Here is a 23887-nt window from a genome sequence, read left to right on the forward strand (position 1 = left end):
CCAGGACACTCCACCTTGGCCATCAGCTTCTACTCACACTCACTGTGCTTGGAGTGGAGCCCCAACTGTCCTCCCCACCAGAAGACCCTGCTGCAGTAAGCCAGTCAGCAATCTCGATGGTGCTGAGTAAAGTCTGCACTATGTTAACCAGTATCAACAAGTAACTTTTCTCCCCCAGTGGAGACTGGTCAGGGGCAAGAGAAGAGGTCACCCGGACACACAGACCAGAGGAGGAACACATAGCAAACAGGCTGGAGCAAACCCACTTTATTCGGCACCCAGAATCTGGCCCACCTGAGGCCAGGGACTTCCTCCCCAAACGGGCCCCACTCACAGCGACCCAGCTACCGACTGGGGCAAACCTAGCCGCTCTGCATCTGCACACCCTGACCTCCTGTTCTTGCTCACTTGGTCTGGGTTTTGTCACGTGGACTAATCTACACACAATGCTACGGGCAACCACGCTACTGCTACACCACATGTTCTGTCACGAGTTTTGTGAAATCCACCTATCAGAGGAGACAGGAAGCAAGAAGCCAAAGATGAGCAAGGTGGAACATGGGGTGGGCTTGAGGGCTGGCAGAGCCCCCTGTACCCTGGGGAGAATGGGCTTTCCAGGGGTGAGGGGCCAGGAAGGTTCAGGTGTCTGTCAGCACCAAGGGCCACAAGCCAGGAAGGAAGGGGACAGGAAGGGGAAGTGGAGGGCAGAGCTGCCAGGACCCCAAGGGAGGAAGGGCAATCTAGGAAGAGGGAGAATACTCCACTTACTTTCTCTTCCCCAAGAGCTGTGTCCCTGGTGCTAACCCCTCAATATGACCTTCCTGGTGTGTCCTAGGGCCCTGCCAAGGCGTCCAGCCCCCTGGAAGGGAAGGAGGTTCACAGAGCAGCCTGCCCTGGGCATGGTGCAGTGCTTGGTGCCCTTGATGCCAGATGCCCACACACCAGGCCCCAAGCCGTAGCCAGCTGGAGAACAGGACCATGGAACCACCAGGCCAGGGCTGGGACACACTGGGGAGTGTGTCCCAAGGCTGGCCTCTGATAAGAACTGGCACATCCCTGAACATACTCACGCCCTGGGGAAAATTGAAATGACACTTTGTTGAGACTTGGAACTAGATGCACACCAAAGGTATGGGCACCTACAATGCTTCACCCCACGCCCAAGCACTGTCGGTGCCAGTGGAGCTGAGGATCCATCCAGGATGGAAGGTGATGCCAGGAAGAGGAACCGAGGGGTGGGGCAGGTGGGGCTGCTGCAGGCCAGCTGTGGAAGGTAGAGCCTTCTGTTCTCACTCTGGGGACCCACCTGCTGGGCCAGTACCATCACTGCAGGGGAGGGGAGAAGGGAAGAGAGTCAGAGGAAGAGACAAGGAGACAGGAAGGAGATAGAGATACACAGAAAGACATAGAGAGACAGTGAGACACAGAGAGACAGACAGCTATTGTCCTGGGCACAACCCACCCAGAATCTTGTGACTGGGCCCCCCCCTACACCAAGCCCCAACCCTGTCTCCCCAAGGCCACAGCACTTCACCAGGTCACTGCAGCAGCTGGGCTGAGCAGGCTGAGCTCTGCTAGAGGAAAACCAAGAGTTAAGTTAAGAGCAGTTAAGAGCTTCAGGTTCCGGCACAGTAGGCCCAAGTGCAGAGGCCCAGAGGGAGTACTGGGGGTCTCAGGCTCAGTCCAGGCCTCAGGGCTAACACCAAGGGGTGTCACAGAGCCCCAGCGTGGGGCCAGCCTCTCATGTTTCCATATCGGTGATACAAACAACCCACCCTCGAAGGCTAGGGATGATGCACTGTGCGCTCCCCAGTGTCAAACTCCCTCACGCCATTGTCCTTGACCACCTCTTCATTCTTGAGGTCCAGCCCAGGAGGCCACAGCCTGGCCAGCCAGGTTATGGCTCTGGGCTTCTCTGAGCCCCCCCAGGGACCTGGGCCTCCTGCTACCCAGCCCCACTGCACATACCTGCAGCAGCATGCTGAGCCCCAGGTTGCGGTGCTTCTTCTCCAGTTCTGACACCGCCTGCAGCAAGGACTGGAACCGCTCGGCTGGGTCAGCCTGCTCATCCTCTGGGACACCCTCATCCTTCCCAGCCTCCTGCAGAAAGTGCTGCTCCTCCTCAGCAAAGAAGGCCCGCAGCTTCTTGTAGTCAGTCAGGGCCTTCTTTCTGCGGTCCATGACATGCCCCTGCAGGGTGGGCAGGTGGCAGAAGGGACCCATCTTCCATGGCCCCCATGAGAAAGTTGTCCCACCCTCCCCAATGCCAGGAGAAATCTGTGCCCTCTAAAAGGAGCTGAGAATACGACACCCCAAGATGGGCTATCCAGACATCGCGAATCAAAGGCCCAGGTGTGACAGACTGTCTGACCTCCACACTCTCAAAGCAGATGAGAATCCACGGCAAAGGTGCCCTCTGCCAGGGTCTGGGCACCTCCCCCAACATTCCGCATGGGAAGGTGGAGGTGGTGGGCCTCAGGAGCCCGCTAGGCCACTTAGGGCCCTGGCCAGGCAGGCACCCAGTGCTGGTCTCACAGAACTTCAGCGGTTCTTGCAAGAGCAAGCTGTCAGGAGGCAAGACTGACTGAGCTTTCCCAAGAGAATGCTACCCACCACCTCACCAGATTTCAAACAGGGGGTTGCTCAATCTGGGTGTCCAGCCCCCAGAAAGGTGAGCTAAGTAAGCTTCTTATCTTTAAAAAGTACTTGGGCTTGAGTATTTTCTTAAAACAAAAAAAGCAGCACACCCTCCCTTTATCAAAGTACTGATGTTCTTATCTTTGAGGATGAAGCCGAGGCTGAGAGGATTCTGTACAGACCTTGTCAAATAACTCATCCCCCTGCCTGCCGACCAATCGGCTGCTTCACAGCCTGCTGTTCTTTATCCATTTTGGTACAGGGATGTTGCGACTCTGCTTCTTGAGATCTTCACTTCCTCCCAACAGCTTCAATGACACATAAAACTCATGCCAATGAATGTGCACGCTCTTCTGTTATCTATGTTATATCATCTCAACTCTCAAGCCCAGCCTGGGACCCTAGGAGAGCAGGGAATTTTCTCCCTCAATGTCCGTTGGGGACTGGTTCCAAGATGCCCCTCAGGACACAAACTCGTGGGTCTCAAGGGTCTTTTATGAAATGGCATTGTATTTGCATATGACTGACGCTCATCCTCAGACATACTTTATAATACCTAATACAGCCTAAACACTGTGAAGTAGTTTTTCAGCTGTATTGTTCAGGAATAACGACTAGAGACCATCTGCATGCTGGGTACAGATGCACTTTTGATCTGAGCTGGGCAGCATGCAGGTTTCCAGGGGCCCAGCACTGGGCTACATCTGAAGATGAACCGATCCCAGAGCCAAGGAGCCCATGACCTGTGGGCATGTGACCCTCAATGGCCTCAGGACATACACCCACCTTCCTGGTGAGTTTCCCTGCTGCACCTCGCCTGGCACCAGGGGTGAAAGCCATGGGCCACCCTTCAGCTAGTACCTCACCTAGAAACAGGAGCAAAGAAGCTACACTGACTTTACTCAGCCTCACCCACGTCTCCAACCTGGCTCTGGACTCCCACCCTGGCCACCTGTGGTTGAAAAGGGCAAATGCTTCTATGGCTGAGAGAATACAAATGCCAGCAGGACCCTGCTGGCCGGCCAGCATGGTGAGCCACAAAGTCCTTCCTTTGAATTCAGGATTCTCTCAATGCCTCCACCACCCTCTCCTAAGTCAAGTCAGATGAAAGTTCCAGGCTGCTGAAACTTGTGGGTCAAACAAGTCCTCTGGGACGGCAGGGTCACTGAGAAGCTGGTGCTCCCAAGGGCCAGACAGCATCACAGCACTCTGCAGTTTGCACTGCTTAGAACACAAAGTGCAGACTGACCCCAGAGGGTGGTGTGCGCTGCCAGAGGTCCAGCAGGCATCATATGCTCCATCTGTCACCTCTCTGCCCACTGTCCAAGGGAGCTGAGTAAGGCTCAGAAGACGATTACCCCACAGTGCAAGCCTGGAAGCAAAGCCACTCTGACCTCCTCTCTCACACCTGTCTTCCCAAAGGCAGGGCACAGAAATAGAATTTCTTTTCCTCAATGCAGATCCTAGAAACTAGAACCCATCTTCCCCGAGGCAAGCCATAAAGCCTAAAAATAGTACCCTACTCTTCAGGTTTTTCTGTCTTGGCACTGGTCATAGAGAAATCCTCTGATCTGCCCAGCTCAAAGTAGTTCCTAAGACCCATTTCAGAAGGTCCTTCCCACACTTGGGAGGATGGACACTGCACAAACAGGCCTGCAGGGCTCCCCAGCCTATCACTACTAGCCTACTAATACTACCTGCACATCCTTTCTGTCTAGACCTATTTCTGCATTGCTGCCCCTGCTACCTCACACTTGAGCATAAAAATGGGAAGTTCACACTGGATCTCTTGAGTCTTCAAGCTCAAGGGTACCACATCAGGTGAAGCCAAGATGAAATTAACATGCCATGCTATTTGCCTGCCAGCCTGTCTTTTGATGTGAGAGTATTGGCCACAGCTCTCTATGCTAAACAGGATGGGATCACCCCTTTATCTCCACCTAGTGCTCTGTGCAGGGAGCAAGGGCTGAGCTGACCCACAGCAGTGAACACTACCCCTGGACAGGACAGGTGGCCTCTGCCTCAAGGGGCTGGTCATGTCCGAGAGCTTCAGAACCTCTGCAGTCTTCAGAAGTGCTTTGTTTCTACATGATTAAAAAAGTTGTGAAACCTAGAGAAAATGGTCATAGATTTTAATACATATGAAGAAAAGCCACCTAAGAGAGGTCAAGTTAATGTGTAGTTCTGCTGGCAACTGACTGAAAAGAACTATAGTGCTCGGTCACCTTGGGGGACAACAAGGTAAGGCCCCAGAGAGCACAGGCAAGTGCTATGGACTGAATGGTGCATTCCCCAAATTCCATGACCTTGGTCTTCTACCCTCTAGAACTGCAGCAACAAATGTCTGATTTCCAGGCCCCCCAGTTTTTAGTATCTTGTTCTAGCAGCCAGGACACTTACCAAATCACTACACATAAAATGTGGGGGAAAAGTGAATCCCTGTTTGCTTTGGCTAGACTTCACTTGGGAAACATCCTCAAGCATCTAGAAAGCCACCCTGGAGTTCCTACAGTCCACTCAAAGGTTCAGCCAACCAGGCCCAGCAGCTGCCTAGCCTATTCCTGGCACCCAAGTCCACCAAGATCCCAAGCCCACCACCTGCTCCCCACTTGCCTTCCACACAGCAGCCGCCGACTCTGCCTGGCCATGCAGATCCCGGGCATCATTCAAGTCCTTTCTCATGATTTCCACGGACCCCTTGTTCTCCTAGGAGAGAGAAGCTGGTAACTTGGGGATGGGTGGGGCACCAGCTCAGTGCAGGGACCCTCACACCTGCCAATTCCAGAAAGTCTCACTGTCCCAGAATTAATCCCCAAGAACATGGTCTCCAGCAAAAAAAAGAAAAGGGCTGCAGGCGCTAATGAGCAACAGATGCCCTGGCACTTCACCCTCTCAGAAGGAACTGGAACCAGCGAAGGCAGCTCTGGAGGTCATCCTTGAAACCCCACGTTCTTGAACAGGCCCCCCAAGCTGAACTGTGTCCATACCAACAGGCTGCCTGGCCTCTTCTGTGCTCTGCTTGGCCCTTGCTGGGGTCAGTCTGGCCAGGAAGGGGAAGCCAATGGTAAAACTGTCCAGCCACACCACAGGACAGGCCACCTACTCCACACTGGGATTGGAAGGCAGCCATCTGCCCTCATCTCCCACTGTGAATGGGCAGTGACCCTCACATCCCATGCTTGAGGTGTATAGTCCCCAAAGGGGCTGTTAGCAACACTCAGGCTATTATGCAAACACACAAAGCTGACCTGTCTCTTCTCTGCTCAGCAGGAACCAAGCAGAATTGTCTTGGTCCCCAGGGACTTGGCTATCTATTCTCTCAAAAATAGCTCCAGGGCCTCAGGACCCAGCTATGGACAGATTCTGGAGGTGGGTTCTGCTCAATCAAAGGGCCACGAGAGCAAGTGGAGAAGGTTCCAGAACCAGGTTGATAGTAGGAACCTCAAAGGTCTGCAGGATGCACAATGAAAGAAAGACCTAGTCCCCAAGACAGAAATTTTGGGCTCCATCAGCAAGGGGGTTGGATCTAGTGCACTGATGTCCCAAGGCAGTGCAATGAGGGGAGGGGTCATCCACTGGGGTGAGATGAGGCCTCTCAGAGCAGGGCCAGCGGTGGGAGTAAGGAGAGGATGCAGAGGATGGGGAAAAGGTCCTGGCCTACAGGTGGAGAATAGGAAGATGAGGCGCTGCGCTTCAAGGACCGTGGTTGGGGAGGGAAAATGGCCATCCTCCAAGGTCGTGGAGGGAGGAACAGGGAAGGGTCCAGTAATGCCAGTAAAGATTGGGGGAGGAACAGGGCTTCTCACGGACCCAGGAGGGGCACGGAGCTCTGCTGAAACCATGGGGTAGTAAAGAAGGCACAGGGCACTGCAGGGCCCCCTGGGGTGAGCACAGCGCTGGGCACGTGGGGAGCTGAGCACCGCAAGGAGCGGCAAGCCTGGAGGAGACTCTACAGTGACCCCCAGAAAAAGAAAAATCAGAGCACCGCGGGGACCCCAGAATGGGCAAGACACAAGGTCCCCCAACCCCGGTGCACCTTGCCACGCAGCGCCTTCCTCCAGCGCGGCTCCCACTCGGGTGGCTCGGGGCCGGCGGCCATGCGGCAGGCGGCACACAGCGGGTCCCCGTCGGCGCGGCACAGCAGCTGCAGGGCGGCCTCGCTGGCCGGTCCGTCGCGCGCGGGCGCCGCGGCCGCCTCCTCCAGCGCCAGCAAGCGGCGGCTGAGCGGCGGCCGGCTGGGCTCCACCGCACGCTGCCAGCAGTCGTCGGCGCACTCGGGGCACGGGAAGGGCCCGTCCTCCTCTGCCCAGAAGCGCACCACGCACGCCCGGCAGAAGCGGTGGCCGCAGTCAGCGCGCACGGGCTCCCGGGGCGCGCGCTGGCACAGGGCACAGGCGGCCTCGGCGGGGCCGGCGGGGAGCGCCAGGGCTGCGGGCGGCGGGGCCGGCGAGGGCGCTAGCGGCGAGGGCGCGGGACGGCCGGGGAGCGGCCGGAGAGGGAAAGCGACAGCAGGCCAGAGACGAGGACCTGGACCTGGACGACGCTGACGACGCCAACGCCGGGGACGCGCGTGCGGGGCGGGGTCCCCGCAGCCGCGCGCTCCTCCGTCAAGGTCCTGGCAGCGGTGCGCTCCCTCACTGGCGCCCTGGCTCCGCGTTCTCCTCCTGCAGGGTCCCGGCAGCGGTGTATTCCATGCTAAGGATCCTGACGTCGGCGCGTTCCTGAACTACACGAACGAAGATCCCGATAAGCGAAAGCCCGCAGCCCCGGTCTTGGCACAAGCGCGCCCGAGCCCGGATGCTGGCAGCGGTGCCCGTCTCCCCACAGGCTGTCCCAAGTCCTCAGAATGTGAAATCTTAATAGGACTGTCACTTTTGCATAGACGAATAGTGGGCGAAAGGGAAACAACATATTATCACTTGAAGATTCCATTTTTTAAAAAAGCCTTTTTTGTAAGCTGCTAGGACCTGGGCCACCAGCTCCCTCCCGGGGCTCCACGCCTACGTGTGGGTGGGGACGAGGCCGGAAAACGACCCTCGTGGGCCCGCCCCCAGAGCGCCGGTCCGCGAGATGTGCCCTTGGTGGACTCGCTCTGCGCGCTCCCTCCTCTAGCGCACGCGCCCCTCGCGGGCCTCTTTACAAGGCATGAGTTCTGCTCCGACCCATCCTGAGCGCATCTGCCTCCAGTGGATGTGTCTTGAGAGCACCTTTCCTGAAGGGCCTTCCTCTCCTGCACCTGTCCTGTGTGCCCCTGTCCTGCCTGCGTCGACCCGCGTGGCCATGCTCCACTTGCCCCTTCCTGCCTAGCCTTTCCTGGGCGGGCCCTCCTCGCCTGCATCGGTTCTCCGCAGACCCGTTTTTTGTGAATAGTCCCTTGTGGACTGCCCTTCGAGGACTTTGCCCGGGCCGGCACTCCTTGCTGCACAGGTCTCCGCATGTACCTGTCCCGCGTGGACATCCTTCCATCCTTCCTGGACTCTTATCCTGCATGGACACTCCTTCCATACACCTGCCCTGCTTAGGACCTTCTTGCGTGGACCAGTCCTGCATGGACGTTAGTTGTCAGTTGTCGGGGCCTCTCTTCTGGCCCTCTGGGGAGCCGATCTTGGTGTCCACTGTCTGCCAGGGGCCTGACCCCTGGCATGGAGGATCTGACCGTAAGGAAGTTTTCTGATTCAAGAAGGAAGGATGTCTTTTGTCCTTTTTCAAAACATCAACTTGAGAGAAGCAATCTATTTTTTTTAAACAAACACATTTTTGAAAAGATGTAAATTAGAACTACATACTTTTTAAGTTTTAAAAACGTTAATTTCGGGCTGGGGTTGTGGCTCAGAGGTAGAGCACTTGCCTAGCACATTCGAGGCCCTGGGTTCGATCCTCAGCACCACATAAAAAAATAAATAAAGGTATTGAAAACTACAACTAAAAAATAATTTTAAAAAAATTTCTTATTCCATACAAGTGAAAGTTATTCAGATGTATTAGTGTGTCTTTGAGGTGTGTTTTTAAATATGGTGTCCTTTTGCAAAGGCATTACATGAGTAGTTGAAAGTAGTTGAAAAGCAAACTCAAGTTAGTTTTGTGTAGAGTGGTTAGAAGGCTTCCAGTTCAGCCTGGTTTGTCTGTTGAACTGGGAAAGTCTGGAGGTAGCATGAAACCAAGCAAATGCATAAATAAATGTAGTTAAACCAGAAAACTGACAAAAGTCAAATTCCTGAATCAAAGGGACAACTATGAGAGGAATTTTATGTTGTCTGTGAAATTGCCTTTCCAAGAGGTGGAAGCCATTTGTGAATGCCTGTTTCACAGCACCTAACCACAGTGCAGGCATTGCAGTTAACCAAGCGAGAAGTGAGGAAAATCTCTGTAGAGGTCCCTAGTTTGGGGAAATATGTGGGAACGCCTTGCTAGTTCTTAACTAGCTCTTCTGGTCGGCATAATATTTAACTTAAAAGTATTAACATAAGAGCAAAGAAAAGGAACTTAGTTAAGACTTATTTAAAAAATTGAGTAAGCTGCATTAGAGAGTGTGCCAAAAAAATAATAATAATAACCAGGAATGATAATCAAACACAAACAGCAAAACTAGAAAAATCTTAGCCACAAATCTTCATAGTTCATAAATTTGGTAAGGAAGGGTGCAATGGAAAGACATCCCAAGTGGGATTCCCCAGTTCATAGGAAAACACACACACACACACACACACACACAAATGATTGAATAAATAGGAGAAAAATGTACACACAAAGAAATAGGAAAATAAAATGAGACTCCTTTTTTTACTATTAAGTACACAGACCCCACCAAAAAAGTATCTGACTTTGCAGATACTGCTTCAGGGAGCCATGTGATTGATGAGTTGAGGACATAATGCAGTCAGACTCTCACACAAAATTGTGCTGGATGCTGAGCATCTTTCTTCCCAAGATAATAATTTAAATTGATTCATGTAAAATGTTTGGGGGTTTCATTGAAAACTATAAAAAAAATCTCATAATGTGATAAAGTCTTTTTTTTTCTGCTGGGGACTGAACCCCGGAGCACTTTGCCACTGAGTTACATCCCCCTCCCCTGTCTTTTTTTTTTTTTTTTTTTTTGAGACAGGGTCTTGCTAAGTTTCTGAGACTGGTCTCTAATTTATGATCCACCATGCCCAGCTGAAGTGTTTTGTTTTGTTTTGTTTTGAGTTGTAGATGGACACAATGCCTTTATTTTATTTGTTTATTTTTATGTGGTGCTGAGGTTCAAACCCAGTGCCTCACATGTGCTAGGCAAGTGCTCTACTACTGAGCCACAACCTCAGCCCCTGAAGTGTTTTTTGTTTGTTTGGTTGGTTTGGGTTTTTAGGCAACAGAAAATAGACTATTAGAAGTAAGTTCTAACTACAGAAAGTCATGAAGCCACACCTTAGTCGAGTGATGTGTTTGTGGAGTGCATTTTCTAATGTAGAGGGTAGCCCTAGTGGAAGGTCTGCACACCACACAGGGGGCCACATTCCACAGAAGACGGTGCACTACAGTGACAGATACACCTGTGGAGACTGGACAGTACAGAGTGAAGAAAGCCAGAGGCAAATGACAGGATGTGGCACTCCTGCAAGTGGAAAACGGGCAACGTGCACACGAAACAGCACACATTTCCCAAGAATTCACCCAAAAAGCATGTCATGGTTGTTCTCCACAACCATGAAGGAAGCTCTGAATCTGCAGATTGAGATTATTTTTTTAATGTAACCTTGTTAACATGTACCATGTAGTTACCCTACAATAGCTACCTCTGTAGTGAGCATGTACAGACTTTTTCTTTTCATTATTCCCTAAACAATGCAGCAAGACAACTATTTAATAACATTTACATAGAATTAGATGTTAAGAGTCATTTAGGGATGATTCAAAGTCCACTGGGGATTGTGTAGGTCATGTGCAATTTTATGTAATACTATGCCATTTTATATAAGGGACTTGAGATCTGAGGGCTTTGGGATCCCAGGAGGTACTGGACCCATCTCCATGGGTCCATGGAGGACCCATGGGTCCTCTGTGCACAGAGTGGTTGCCAGTGGGTGGTGGGAGAGTGTTGGGAGCAAGGACAGTGGGCACAGCCATATGTTCATGCCCTCAGTATGCAGGGTTTCATCCTTATTCTCAGGGACGAAATTGTGAAATTGATCAACCACAGATGAAGACTGTTTTTTTAAAAATTGAGTGTGAACATGTACACATTTTGTTCTTACAGTTAAAGGATACAGTACAGCAACTATTTAGGTAGCATTTACATTGTAATGGATATTACAAATCATCTGGAAATTTAAAGTATATAAAAGAATACAAATTACCTGAAAATATGTGCTCTTACATGAAGACTTGAGTGTCCTGGGGTTTGGGTATCCTTAAAGGCCCTGGAACCATCCACTGCAGGTGTGTACCACAGTGCCCAACAGATACTGCAGATACTGACAATCTCTACACACACACATAAAATTTGAAATTTCTTTCTGGTTTCTTAATTTGATTTGCATTTAGGCACTCCTAAGCTTGCCTGAGTTACATGGACCACCATGGCCAGATCCAGCATAGTTCTCAAATTGTTACCAAGGGCTGAGAGTGTAGCTCAGTGATAGAGCACTTGCCTAACATGCACAAGGCCCTGGGTTTGAGCCTCAACACCAAAAAAATTAAAATGAACAAACAAACAAACAAACAAAAACCACCCTGCACCAGGCCCATTTTGCCTGCCACAGAGTGTGCCGATCACTGGAATGGCAGGTTGTGAGGCATTTATGAGACAGCCAAGTATGAAGACAGGACATCAAGTTTCCAATCAACCTTCCTTAGGATAGGACTTGAGGATATAAACAGGATAGGGAAGTAGGGTGGTCTAAGGTGTGGGGAAAGATGAGTGGAGACAAGGTCATTGGTCTGCACATATGTAGTCAACCTTTATGGTAGTTCATGGGACATGTGTTCAGAAACAGCTGTGCTAGTGTAACACAAGGTGGAGATTCCAGCTTCCTGATGTCAAAAGTTTCCCATGGGTGTAGAGTAACCTCGGCAACCCTCACTGTCATGACCCACAGGCCAGCGGTACCATCCACAGCAGTCGGTGGGAACTAACAGCGTATTGCCCAGCTGTGTGACCACCAGATTTAGTAGGGGTTTTGCTTTTATTTGGCACTGGAGATTAAACCCAGGGGCACCGAACCACATCCCCAGTCTTTTTCATGTATTAAATTGAGACTCATGAAGTTACTTACAGCCTCACTAAGTTGCTGAGGCTGGCTTCAACTTGCGATCCTCCTACCTCAGCCTCCCAAGCTGTTGGGATTACAGGTATGCGCCACAGTGCCCAGCTAGAATTAGTGATTTTTAAAGTCAGCTAAAAGCAAGAAACTACAAACAAGTGAAGCTAGAAAGTTTATTCAGGTTTTCCCATGGTTTAAAAATCCAGGATGCCACAAAAATGGGTTGATTCAATCCACTTCCAGACACATCTCTGTCATATCTGAACAAAGTGGCCCAAATAACATTTCTAGGGAATCAAATTTAAGCTTCAAGTTGATGCATCAGGACTACTGGATGCAGGTGACAGGAGCACACTGGAAACAACAGCACATGGAAAAAAGGAAGGGTTAGACTCCTGAAAGACCATCACAACCCAAGACCTTCAGGTGGAGGGAGCTGTGGGGGCCTGGTAATACCCCCACACACTGGGACATGCACCTCCTCCTCTGCCGCAGCCTGGCTGGGCACAAAATCACGAGCCACTCACAGCCTTGTAGATTCAAACAGCAACTCTTTATTCTCGAACTGTCACCGGCACTCTACACGCACGTTCTGGGAAAATTCCACACACTCCACCAGGCTCCGCAAACCAAATACTCTCTGAATCCCGCGAGAACTCAACGGGAACTCAAGGAGTGGGCACCCGAGGCAGCAGGATATGCCCTATTCCCAGCAGGATCCACCTTAAACCTGGAACCGCCCTATTCTCAGCAGGATCCACACCCTAAACCTGGAACCGCCCTAAACCCGGATCTGCCCTGGTCCTTGAGCAGGGTCACCTTTCTCAAACATTCATGCAATGTCACTGCAAATGACCTGGGTCCAAGGAAGCCCATTTCCACAATGGAGAGTCCTCCCTCTAAGCAACATTGGGTAGGCTGACAAGGAAATTGCCATGCGTCATTCCTACTTGGCTATGGCTCTCAGCACTCCTCCTTCCAATCTCCTCCCCAGGTGGTTGTCTCCCCATAGACACTGGCTATATGGACTTCCATTTACAGTCACCCCAGCCTAGCAAATAAGAGCTCCTATTTTCTAAATGTCTGGCCCCAAAAAAAGGTAGGTGTTGTGCCGTTCATAGCAGTCATCTCCTGTGACCACAGAAAGAGCTTGAGAACTCAGTGCCAGACCTCCCATCTGGGGTGGGGACTAGCACCAACAGACAAAGGGTGGATGCTGGGCATATCTCAACTATGCAGACCTACAACAGTAAACTGTTTTCTGTTGCTGTTACCGCTATTGACCGGTGACAGTCCTTGCTTCCCCAATGTTGAAGAATAACACCAGAGAAGCACGCTGAGGCAAAGTCAGAGTAGAAATTAGAAGTTTATTAAAGGACAGCAGAAAAGACTTCTCCCAGAGGAAGAAGGGGACCCAAGAGGTGGAATCTGTTGAAGGGCGAATGTGTTCCCCTTTTTATAGTTTTGCTGATGGAATGTAAGGGGGAAGGGTTGGGACACAGGTGGGCCAAACAAGTAATCTGGGCAGGAAGGACTTCATTATCACTTCTTTGGGATGGGCTATCTCCAAATCTGTTGGGGGCTGTTTCCTGGGTTCCATTAACATTTCTTTGGGGTGGACTTTGACCTAGGGCCTTTCATTAACATTCCATGAGTTGTCCTGCGTTTCCGGAATCATTATCAGCATGGCCTCCATTTTAGATTTCACTCGATATGATATTAGACCCGATTTACCTAACTACACTGACTACCTAATTTTAAACCTGGCTTCATTGCTGTTGAAACAATACCATAGACTGGAGAGTTATAAAGAAATAACAAAGGTTCATTTGAGCTCATGGTTCTGGTCCAAGGTCAAGAGACTGCATCTGGTGATGCACTTACTGACAGAATCCCAGGGCAAAAGAGGATTATCATATACAGAGAACAGGAGAAACCCCACCAAAGTGGATTTTATTGAAGACTCACTCCTAAGATGACTCATTAGTCATCTGTTTTAGTTAGCTTTTTCATCACTTTCACCAAAAGACCCTACAAGAACAACATAGAGGAGGAAACCTTTATTTGGGCTCATAGTTTCAGAGGTCTTAATCCATAGACAGCTGGTTCCACTGCTCTGGGCCCAATGTGAGGCAGAACATCGGGGTGGAAGGGTATGGAGGATGAAGGCAGCTCAGAACATGGCAATCAGGAAGCAGAGAGCTCTGTTAACCAGGGAAAAAATAAAAATCCCAAAGTCACACTCCAAGTGACCCACCTCCTTCAGCCACATCTCACCTGCCTACAAGTGCTGTTCAATTAATCTACCTCAGTGGATTAATACGCTGATAGTTTACGACTTTCATAATCAAATCATTTCACCTCTGAAAATTATTGCATTGTCTAACACACAAGTTTGGGTGGACCCCTCATGTCTAAACCATAGCAATCACTAATCTCTTAAAGAAGGACAGACAAATCCAATCAAGAGATCAGAGCCCTAATCCTTCTCAAAGGACCCAGCTTCTACTATTTGCTAATGGTGATTTCAACCTGCACTTCAGTGGGGACAGACCGTATTTAAACCCTAGCAGGAATGAAGGGCAGAGGAAAGGTTGGGAGGGACATGAGGAGAGCTAAAGAGTCTGCCAGGTCTAGGAGGCCGCACAGGCCATCCACAGGCATTATCCACATCCAGACACTCTGGAGCTCAGGCTGTCCCAAAATCACTGCCAACAAGTAAGAGAAAGTGCCCCAATCCCAAATGTCACATTGAAAAGGGAGAGAAATGAATTTTTCAAAATAAATGGCTAACTAAAAAAAGATAAATGATGAGTTGACTTTAACACCAGATATAATGAAAATTCCTGACATACTTTCAAACTTTTGACGTTAAAAAACTACATTAAAACCAATTACTAAATTTTGGCATTTTAATAAAAACACCAATTTTCAAAATATTTCAGAAGCAAAAAAAAATGCCCTTTCCATAAACCAAGAAACAAAAAATCCAAAATATACCTCTGGGGTTTCCAAACACAAAGAAATCAAAAAGACATAATTAAAGGATTGACTAGAACTACTTGGAATTTCCACAAAAAGTACAAAAGTGAAGAAATCACAATGCCTTAACCAGAAGAATTAACGACCCTTATAAAGCACTGACAGGACTCTGAGGGGAAGGAAGGTCAAAGACCCTGAGGGGAGGACTGACAGGACCCTGAGGGGAGGACTGACAGGACCCTGAGGGGAGGACTGACAGAACCCTGAGGGGAAGGAAGGTCAGGACCCTGAGGGGAAGAGTGACAGGACCCTGAGGGGAGAAGTGACAGTGAAGCCAGATTTAAAATTAGGTAGTCAGTGTAGTTAGGTAAATCGGGTCTAATATCGAGTGAAATCTAAAATGGAGGCCGTGCGGAGAATGGCTCGGGGAAAACACAGGACAACTCATGGAATGTTAATGAAGTCCCAAAAGGCCCTAGGCCAAAGTCCACCTCAAAGAAACGTTAATGAACAGCCCCCAGCAAAAAGGTGCTGACTCAGAAGTCCTTCCTGACCAGATTACTTCTTTGGCCCACCTGTGTCCCACCCCTCGGGCCTTCCAACCTACATTCCATCACCAAAACTATAAAAAAGGGAAACAACCGCACTTCCACGGATTCCACCTCTTGGGTCCCCTTCTTCCTCCGGGAGAAGTCTTTTCTGCTGTCCTTTAATAAACTTCTAATTTCTACTCTGACCTTGCCTCGGCGTGCTTCTTTGGTGTTATTCTTCAACATTGGGGAAGCAAGAACTCGTCACTGGTCAACAGCAGTAACATATTGGAGGTCCCACCGAGATTTTTCTACACCGAGGTAAGCGCCTCTCTATGCACCCCATGTCTGTTTGAGGTGCATCTTTCTCTCTCTTTCTTTCTGGAGGGTAAGGTGGGCACCCGACAGCTATTTAAATGCAATTAGTGCAGCCGCCACTCTTCAAGACTCGGGTGAGAGGTTTCCCGGCCTAGGCAGCTCTCAATCACCTGTTCAATACAGAGCAGGCATGTTGGGTTCTGCCAAAGCCGCTTCCAACTTTTCTGTCTGGGCCCGGAGAGCAATTGGCGTGAGTACACAGTGTCCCGAATCCCGATCTGCCTCGGATGCTTGGAGGTGGAGGAAGGAGTTTGGAACAACTGCGGAATTCCGGTCTGGGCTACACTCAGAGGATTCCTAAGGTTCCTTTCTCTTGAGCCCCCTTCCGACAGCCCTCAGGGGTATCTAGGGTGATCGGTAGATGAATGGCACTGAGGGAAAGCCCCAATCACATTTGCCTCCGTATGGGCCATGCAACACTCCCAACCCCGCATCCAATCCCTCCTGGATGCTCCCCTTCCTTCGTGGGTCAGAAACTATAGCAATTCAGGTTGTAGGACTGAGAGAAAGGCATGGGATAATTAGTAAGATCTGCCCAGGTTCCCTAAGGTGCACAGGTAACTTTCACTAGCCTGTTTTACCACCCAATGTTTAAAATGTGCTGCGTTCCTTAAGCTGCTAATAGAGGCATTTTTAGAGTCAACTCCTCTGGTAATATGCTAGTCTACAGAGCAAAGGCGACAAAAGTGCACGATTTTCTTTTTCTGTGGGTTTTAGTGGCCGGGAGGATAAACAGTAAGGCCCTTAAGTCTGAATCCTCCCAGGGTCTCTGGCACAGGGCAAACTGAGACCCCAGCAGTTTGCTAAAGGGGACCAGAAACCCCTTGGCAAAAGCAAGGTGAGAGACGGGTTTTCTGGACCGTTTAGGAGGCTCAAGCTTAGGGAGATCAACAGTTTTCTCCGGCGCGGGCGCCTGAGTTCTGTTTTTTTCTCTCCTTACTCAGATGGGAGCCTCACTCTCTAATACGTCAGGTACGCCACTTACCTGCGTATTGAAAAATTGGGATAAATTTGACCCTCAGACGCTCAAGAAAAAGCGCCTCATTTTCTTCTGCCGCCAGGCCTGGCCTCAATACAAACTCCCTGACGGAGAAACCTGGCCACCAGAGGGAAGTATCAATTTTAATACTATTTTACAACTTGATAAATTTTGCAAAAAGGAAGGGAAATGGTGTGAGGTGCCATATGTTCAGGTTTTCTTTGCTCTAAGGGAAAATCCTGAATTATGCAAATTATGCCAACAGTGTAAAGTAGACTTAGCCATGATATCTGCCATGAAGAGAGAAAGTCTTGGGGACTCAACTACTGAGGAAAAAGAATCAGGAGAACCCACAAAATCCACATCGGCTGTTGGTGCGCAACAACAGCCTTCCTGTCCTCCATATCCTGGCCCCCCTGTGTCTGCCCCAACAAGCAAACCAAATGTATTACCTCTCCAGGAGATGCCAGGAGGAGAATTTGGGCCAATCAAAGTACATACCCCCTTCTCCCTTCAAGACTTAAGGCAGATAAAAACTGAATTGGGGAGATTTTCAGAGGACCCAGATAGATATATTGAGGTATTTCGAAACTTATGCCAGGTATTTGACCTTGCCTGGAAAGATATTATGCTATTACTCAACCAGACCTTGACCTTCAATGAGAAAGAAGCAACTCTAAGAGCAGCTGAGGAATTTGGGGATGAACTATACCTTGCTCCTTCCCCAGCAGAACAGACTAGAAGCAAACCTCCCCAATCTCAAACATAGATGGGGACGATCTGTGTTCCGTTGGTATGATCATCTAGCTTCTTTGTTTATCCCACAAATTGGTTTAGAAGATGTAATGTGGCATGTGGAGACTTTAAACAATTATACTCAAACTGCCCTCCATGATGTTGAGGAAAGTATCTCTCTCCTTAATACTGAAATAACACTTATGAGGAAGGCCATCTTACAAAATCGAATGGCTTTAGATGTCCTCACTGCAGCCCAAGGTGGTACTTGTGCTGTTATTAAAACTGAATGTTGTGTTTATATCCCTGACAATTCTGGCAATGTGACAAATATCCTTAAAGATTTACATACTCAGATAGAAGCCATGTCCTCACCAACTTTGTCATGGGGACAATATCTTAGCTCCTGGTTCTCTGGTACTTCCTGGTGGAAAACATTGTTAGTCTCTGTCTTTGGTATCATACTTATTGGCATATTCCTGTGCTGTGGTATTTACTGCTGCATCAATATGGTTCCAATATTAATGAATTCTTGTCTCTCTTATAGACCGCCCATTGCTCAAATGGCCCTCCAGCCTATTACTTCTCAATCGGACTTCTATCATGGACCACTCGATAGACCCGATTTTTAAAGGGGGACTCCAAACTGCTTGCCCAACATCGTCCCTTTTGTCAGCCTGAAGAAGCCAGAACGGTCTTCGCCCCCATTCCTTACAGCAGTAAGGAGTTCCCCAAATTAGAGGGGGGAATGAAGCCAGATTTAAAATTAGGTAGTCAGTGTAGTTAGGTAAATCGGGTCTAATATCGAGTGAAATCTAAAATGGAGGCCGTGCGGAGAATGACTCGGGGAAAACACAGGACAACTCATGGAATGTTAATGAAGTCCCAAAAGGCCCTAGGCCAAAGTCCACCTCAAAGAAACGTTAATGAACAGCCCCCAGCAAAAAGGTGCTGACTCAGAAGTCCTTCCTGACCAGATTACTTCTTTGGCCCACCTGTGTCCCACCCCTCGGGCCTTCCAACCTACATTCCATCACCAAAACTATAAAAAAGGGAAACAACCGCACTTCCACGGATTCCACCTCTTGGGTCCCCTTCTTCCTCCGGGAGAAGTCTTTTCTGCTGTCCTTTAATAAACTTCTAATTTCTACTCTGACCTTGCCTCGGCGTGCTTCTTTGGTGTTATTCTTCAACATTGGGGAAGCAAGAACTCGTCACCGGTCAACAGCGGTAACAACAGGACCCTAATTGGAAGACTGACAGGACCTTAAGTGGAGGACTGACAGGACCCTGAGGGGAATAACTGACAAGGCCCATAGGTTTAGTTTTGACAGGATTCTGGATTTGGGTTGACAATGTCCTCAATGAAGTGCTGATTCTCTGAAAATCGGTAGCTTAAAGTGTACTGCTTGGTACTTTTTCAGTCTTTTAGATGCCATTTATTACTGTCTGACTTCTTTTTGTTTTCTTTTTCTCTATAACTTATAACATGTCTAATTGTTATCCAAGAAAATACCAGGACCCAGAATGCATTAAAGAGCTAGAATTTATTTTCTCGTAATTCTGGTAGTTCAAAATCATGGTGTTTGTAAGAAGGTGGTTCTTCCTGATGCCTCCTGCTACAAATGAGTGTCCTCCTCCTGAGTCCTATAGTCTTGCTGTGTGTGTGTGTGTGTGTGTGTGTGTGCGTGTGTGTGGCATGTGTGTCCTAATATATTCTTGAAAGGACCCCGGTACCATGAGGTTAAAGGTGCTTTTTATTTCCTTTTTAATGGTCATATCTCCAAGTACAAGCTTGTTTTCGGGTGTGGGAAGTCAGGCTAATAGTTACGAATTTCAGGGTACCACAATTCAGTCCTAGCAACCCAGTCCCCCCGGTATATGGGGCCATACTGGGGCAAGGTGGAGAACTTAGGAGGCTATTTGGGGAGCACTTTGAGAGTTTGAACCTGTAGATTCTGAGCTTTGAATGGATTACATCACAGAACTGGACCAGCCCTGGTAGACCTGAGAACATCTGGCAGATCTACTGACAAGCCCTGAAAAGTCACAGGTAGAATCAGCAGAACTCCTCACAGCTAAACCTTCTATGTATTTGGCTGGCCACTGGTGAGGAGGAAGAATACCACCAAATCTGCCACAGGTCCTAAACATTTTCCAAAATATATGGAAATCATACAACTGAGTTTCATTTATGATCCCAAGGCAAGCATGAACATCTCTAATCTTGACTGAGGAGCCAGTTAAAACAGAAACAAGAATATGGTTCTGGTTATTTATTCTCTTTTTATTATAAAAGCATGCATGATGTGAATTTAGAAAAGATGGAGGAAAATGTGAAGGGAATGAAAGCACACAGTAACCTGTCTAGTTCTGAACCAGTATTTTGATTTCCCTTATCAGACTTAGATTTATACTACTGGATCATTTGAGTGCCTATCATATGCAGGAAATAATGGAAGCTTTGAGGAATGGAGGCAGGGGTTAGAGAAACAGCTCATTTCCCAAGAGAGGTGTTGGGGGAGCAAAACCAGCTGATAGGTACTGTGGGAAAGCTGTCTTTTAAGGTAATGCAAGTGTGCCTGTCTTTGTGCTGCTGAGCAGACCAGTGTTTGCACTGGAGTCCAGTAACAAAGGAAGGCAGGGGAGGGAGTAGGAGTCCTGAGAAAGGCCTCAGCTGGAGGCCTGGAGCAGGGGCTTGGAGCAGAAAGGGGCCTTGTGGAAGCTGGAAGGGCCCCTTTCAGTTACATCCTCTAACTTACATTGTGGTAGTCCCTGGGAGAAGCATGCAATGCAGGCTTCCTTACTGCTGTGTTTCAGTTAATGAGTATTATTACCTCATCATTAAATAGTCTTTAAAATGTTCAGTAAATTCATGACATTCATTGTTAAAGTGGGCTGTGATTCAAGGTTGTTTCTATTTTTTTCTTATTATGGATGCTGTTGATGGAGCTTCCTGCCAAGCTCTGTTTCAGCCTTGTTTATTTTATTTTTTTAATATCTTTATTTTATTTATTTATTCTTATGTGGTGCTGAAGATCAAACCCAGGCCCTCACGCATGTGAGGCAAGCATTCTACCACTGAGCTACAACCCCATCCCCCCCAGCCATGTTTATTTCCTTAAGAGACTGATGCTTGACAGTGGAATTTCTGGAAGGAAGTATATAATGTAGACACATATTGGAATAGATTGCCATCTTGTTTTTTCTTTTAAGCAATGTATGAAAGAAAGTGTATGCCTGCACTGCATAGTGTATATTTTATTTTCATCATTTTAATAGGTGAAAAGTGACATCTCATTTTGTTGTTGTTGTTGTTGTTTGGTAACAGGGATTGAACCCAGGGGTGCTTAAACACTGGTATGTGGCCCAGTGGTTAAGCACCCCTGGGTTCAATAAGTTGCTTAGGGCCTGGATAAGTTGCTGAGGTTGGCCTTGAACTTGTGATCCTCCTGTCTCAGCCTCCTGAGCCACTGGTATTTCAGGAGTCCCCCTTTGCACTCAGCTATCATTTTTAATATGCATCCCTTTGATATTAGTGAAGTTAATGTTTTTCATGTTGTCTTTTCATAGTCTAGTTTACTATTCTGTAAAATGTTTTTTTTTCTTTACTAATGTTTTTTATTATATTAAGAATATTAATATTTTGTTTGTCTCCTATTGCAAATAATTTTACCCCCAGTTTTGTGTGTGGAAGGTCATATTTTAAAAATTTAAAATAATTTTAAAAATACTTTGAAAGCCTTTCCTCTAGCTGAGAACAATTAATTTTCCCCCAAGTAGTTAATACATTTTCTGACACCATTGGGCCATTTTTTTCTCCGCTGAGTTGTGATGCTATCTTTATTATATATTAAATTCTTGGGGGGTTTTGTTTGTTTGTTTGTTTTTAAGAGGAAACAATATGCTGAGAATAGGCACTGCAGCTCAGGAAGGCGAAGATCTCAGGATGCCCCTGGGGACCTCAGCAAACAGAACAACCTACGGTAGAGGGCGCTGCCAGGCTAGCAGGATTGTTCATTTCCCATGCTCTGACTGGCATCTGTCAGGTGCCACTCTGTGTTCTACCTGGAGATGAGGAGGTGATAGGCACACCTTTGCCCTGATGATCCCAGCTGAGTCGGTGTTGCAGCAGGAAAGAGAAAGGCTCAAGCTATGCGTGAATGTACTAGAGCCGGAAGAGGAGCTTGGAGGGGCGGCCCAAGCTGCTGCATGCTGGCTGGCTTCTGAGAAGGAAAGAAGAATTAAACACACTGCTTCCGGCACATTAACTCACAGCAAGCCCACTGATACCTCATTTTAAAGATGAAGAAGTGGAGGTGCGAAGAAGGTAGAGCAGCTAAATGCCCGAGGTAGAGCAGCTAAATGGCTTCAGCGCAGGACTTCTCGCTGTATATAACGCGTGCAAGGATCTTTGTAAAATGGGATCTGACTCACTCCATTTGGGGGGGGGGGGCGCCTAAGATTATGTTTTTCTAGCCAGTTGTCCAGAAGATGCTGAAATAAGTGAGAAATGGGAATGTGTAACACCTTGTTTCTCTACTGGAAGGCACTGTAGCAGGGGAGGCACCCGGGATGGGTGCCCTAAGCCTGTTACAATGTAACAGTAATCAACAGTAATCGTGCCTGCTCCTGGAGATGTTAGGACACTGGTGAAATCCCATGTCTCAAGCATATAGCAATCTGGTTGACACTTCAGAATTTTCGTGGACAATAATAACAAAACAATATGAAAACCTGACGTTTTATTCTTCTCCACGGTTAAAACTGGCTACACACTTCCGATGGAAGTTCCTAAGAGCATTCTCAATATTTCCCAAAGAAACGTTTGGATTTGCTCTTGATCTCCCCCCCCCCCCCGCAGCCTCGCTCTTGAATTCTAAAAGAAGTGCATCTCTTTGGTCTTTAGAGGGCTGCGAGAAGGAGGAAAATAAACAGTTACTGCAGTGGGAGCTGCCATTTCCTCCGTCTTGCTGGAAAAGCATCAAGCTTTCTCTCTCTAGCTGTTGCCCGCGTATTTGCTTCATAGCAGAGAAAACAGACCCGAGGTTGTCATTTTCCTTTTAGCCAAGCCCAGATACGCAGAGTACCCCAAGATCTCTTCTGGGTTTAAAACAAAGGGTTTGAACAAAGGCACACAACCTGAGCGCAGGCGCGCGGCCGATGCGCTTTTGGATTGGTTGAACTATGGTCCAATAGGAAAGAAGAATCGGCATCTCTCATTTACATAAAGTCTTCGTCGCCGCGGCCGCGGCTGCAGGCTGTCCAATCAGATGCTAGAGATTTGGAGCCTTCATTTGAATATAAAGATGACAAATAGCCCTGCTCTCCTTACATTACCATCCCAGTCCGTTCTGTCGCCACCTCGTCATGCCGGAGCCTTCTCGCTCGGCTCCGGCCCCCAAGAAGGGCTCCAAGAAAGCCATTACGGAATCACATCGGGGAGTTCATAACCAACTTGAATCTAATGTATGAAATATGATATGTCAAGAGCTTTATAATGTTTTGAACAACCAATAAAAAAAATTAAAAATAAATAAATAAATAAATAAATACAATATTTTGATATTCAAAAAAAAAAAAAGAAAGCCATTACGAAGGCACAGAAGAAGGACGGCAAGAAGCGCAAGCGCGGCCGCAAGGAGAGTTACTCCATCTACGTGTACAAAGTGCTCAAGCAGGTGCACCCCGACACGGGCATCTCGTCCAAGGCCATGGGCATCATGAACTCGTTCGTCAACGACATCTTTGAGCGCATCGCCAGCGAGGCCTCCCGCCTGGCGCACTACAACAAGCGCTCGACCATCACGTCCCGCGAGGTGCAGACGGCCGTGCGCCTGCTGCTGCCTGGGGAGCTGGCCAAGCACGCTGTGTCGGAGGGCACCAAGGCCGTCACCAAGTACACCAGCTCCAAGTGAGGCGCGTCCCTGGCGCCCTGAACCCAAAGGCTCTTTTCAGAGCCACCTCTAAGCTCAAAAAGGAGTGTGCCACCTCCTCTTGTGACCTGTGATCCAATCGGGTGCTGGGGGGAGGGTGCACTGCGCAATGGAGGACATAACTCCTAGGATTGGACCTCTTGTTCCGGACGGCACTTTTTTCTCCCCCCCCCGCCAATCCCCTTCCTTCCTTTCTTTCTATGTCTGTTTTGCTTTAAATCAATCAAGTCAGCCTCGGCCATAGGAAGCTGGAACGGTCCAGGCGATGGCACCGGAGGAAATCAGGCTGGGTGGGGAGTGTACCGAGCTCCTCTGGCCCATCCTCTGCCACCCCACACCCCACTCCGTGTCCCCTCGTGCGTGAGGCTGGAGGATGCCTTGGGTGTTTATACCGCCCTGGCTGGAGCGCTTGAAAACATCATTCTTCGCCTTCCCTCCCTCCCTCCCTAGCCTCCATTAACCACCGCG

The 23887-nt window shown here is 48.7% G+C and overlaps 2 protein-coding genes across 2 annotated transcripts; one reads left to right on the plus strand and one right to left on the minus strand.

Annotated features, from left to right (window-relative positions):
• Positions 1-252: 252 nt before the first annotated feature.
• Positions 253-22909, minus strand: Rnf187 (ring finger protein 187). Its single transcript, XM_058585973.1, has 5 exons — positions 22824-22909; positions 6674-7358; positions 5251-5343; positions 1969-2190; positions 253-1326 (listed from the first exon to the last, which is right to left on the minus strand). The coding sequence occupies exons 1-5, from the start codon at positions 22907-22909 to the stop codon at positions 1324-1326; spliced, it is 1089 nt and encodes a 362-aa protein (XP_058441956.1). The 3' UTR covers positions 253-1323.
• A 159-nt stretch (positions 22910-23068) lies between these two features.
• On the plus strand, positions 23069-23805 carry LOC124107619 (H2B.U histone 2-like; the record flags this gene model as incomplete). The annotated part of the gene is made up of 1 exon (XM_046465783.2): positions 23069-23805. A coding segment is annotated over one exon (333 nt), but the record flags the coding sequence as incomplete, so codon positions are not given.
• Between the last annotated feature and the right edge of the window lie 82 nt (positions 23806-23887).

This window comes from Marmota monax, unplaced genomic scaffold, assembly GCF_021218885.2.
Source record: "Marmota monax isolate L192 unplaced genomic scaffold, Marmota_monax_Labrador192_F-V1.1 WCK01_AAM20220418_F8-fsc00523, whole genome shotgun sequence".
NCBI classification, from domain to species: Eukaryota; Metazoa; Chordata; class Mammalia; order Rodentia; family Sciuridae; genus Marmota; species Marmota monax.

Bases quoted from the DNA above. Each gene is read 5' to 3' on its own strand.
- Rnf187 (XM_058585973.1), bottom strand. From the start codon at position 22,909: ATGGCTTTCTTGGAGCCCTTCTTGGGGGCCGGAGCCGAGCGAGAAGGC. The intron at 7,359-22,823 runs GTAATGTAAGGA...CGTGTAGTTCAG, and splicing joins CGACAGAACGGACTGGGATG to GAACGCGCCGACGTCAGGAT. The intron at 5,344-6,673 runs GTGCACCGGGGT...TCTCTCTCCTAG, and splicing joins GGAAGGCGCTGCGTGGCAAG to GAGAACAAGGGGTCCGTGGA.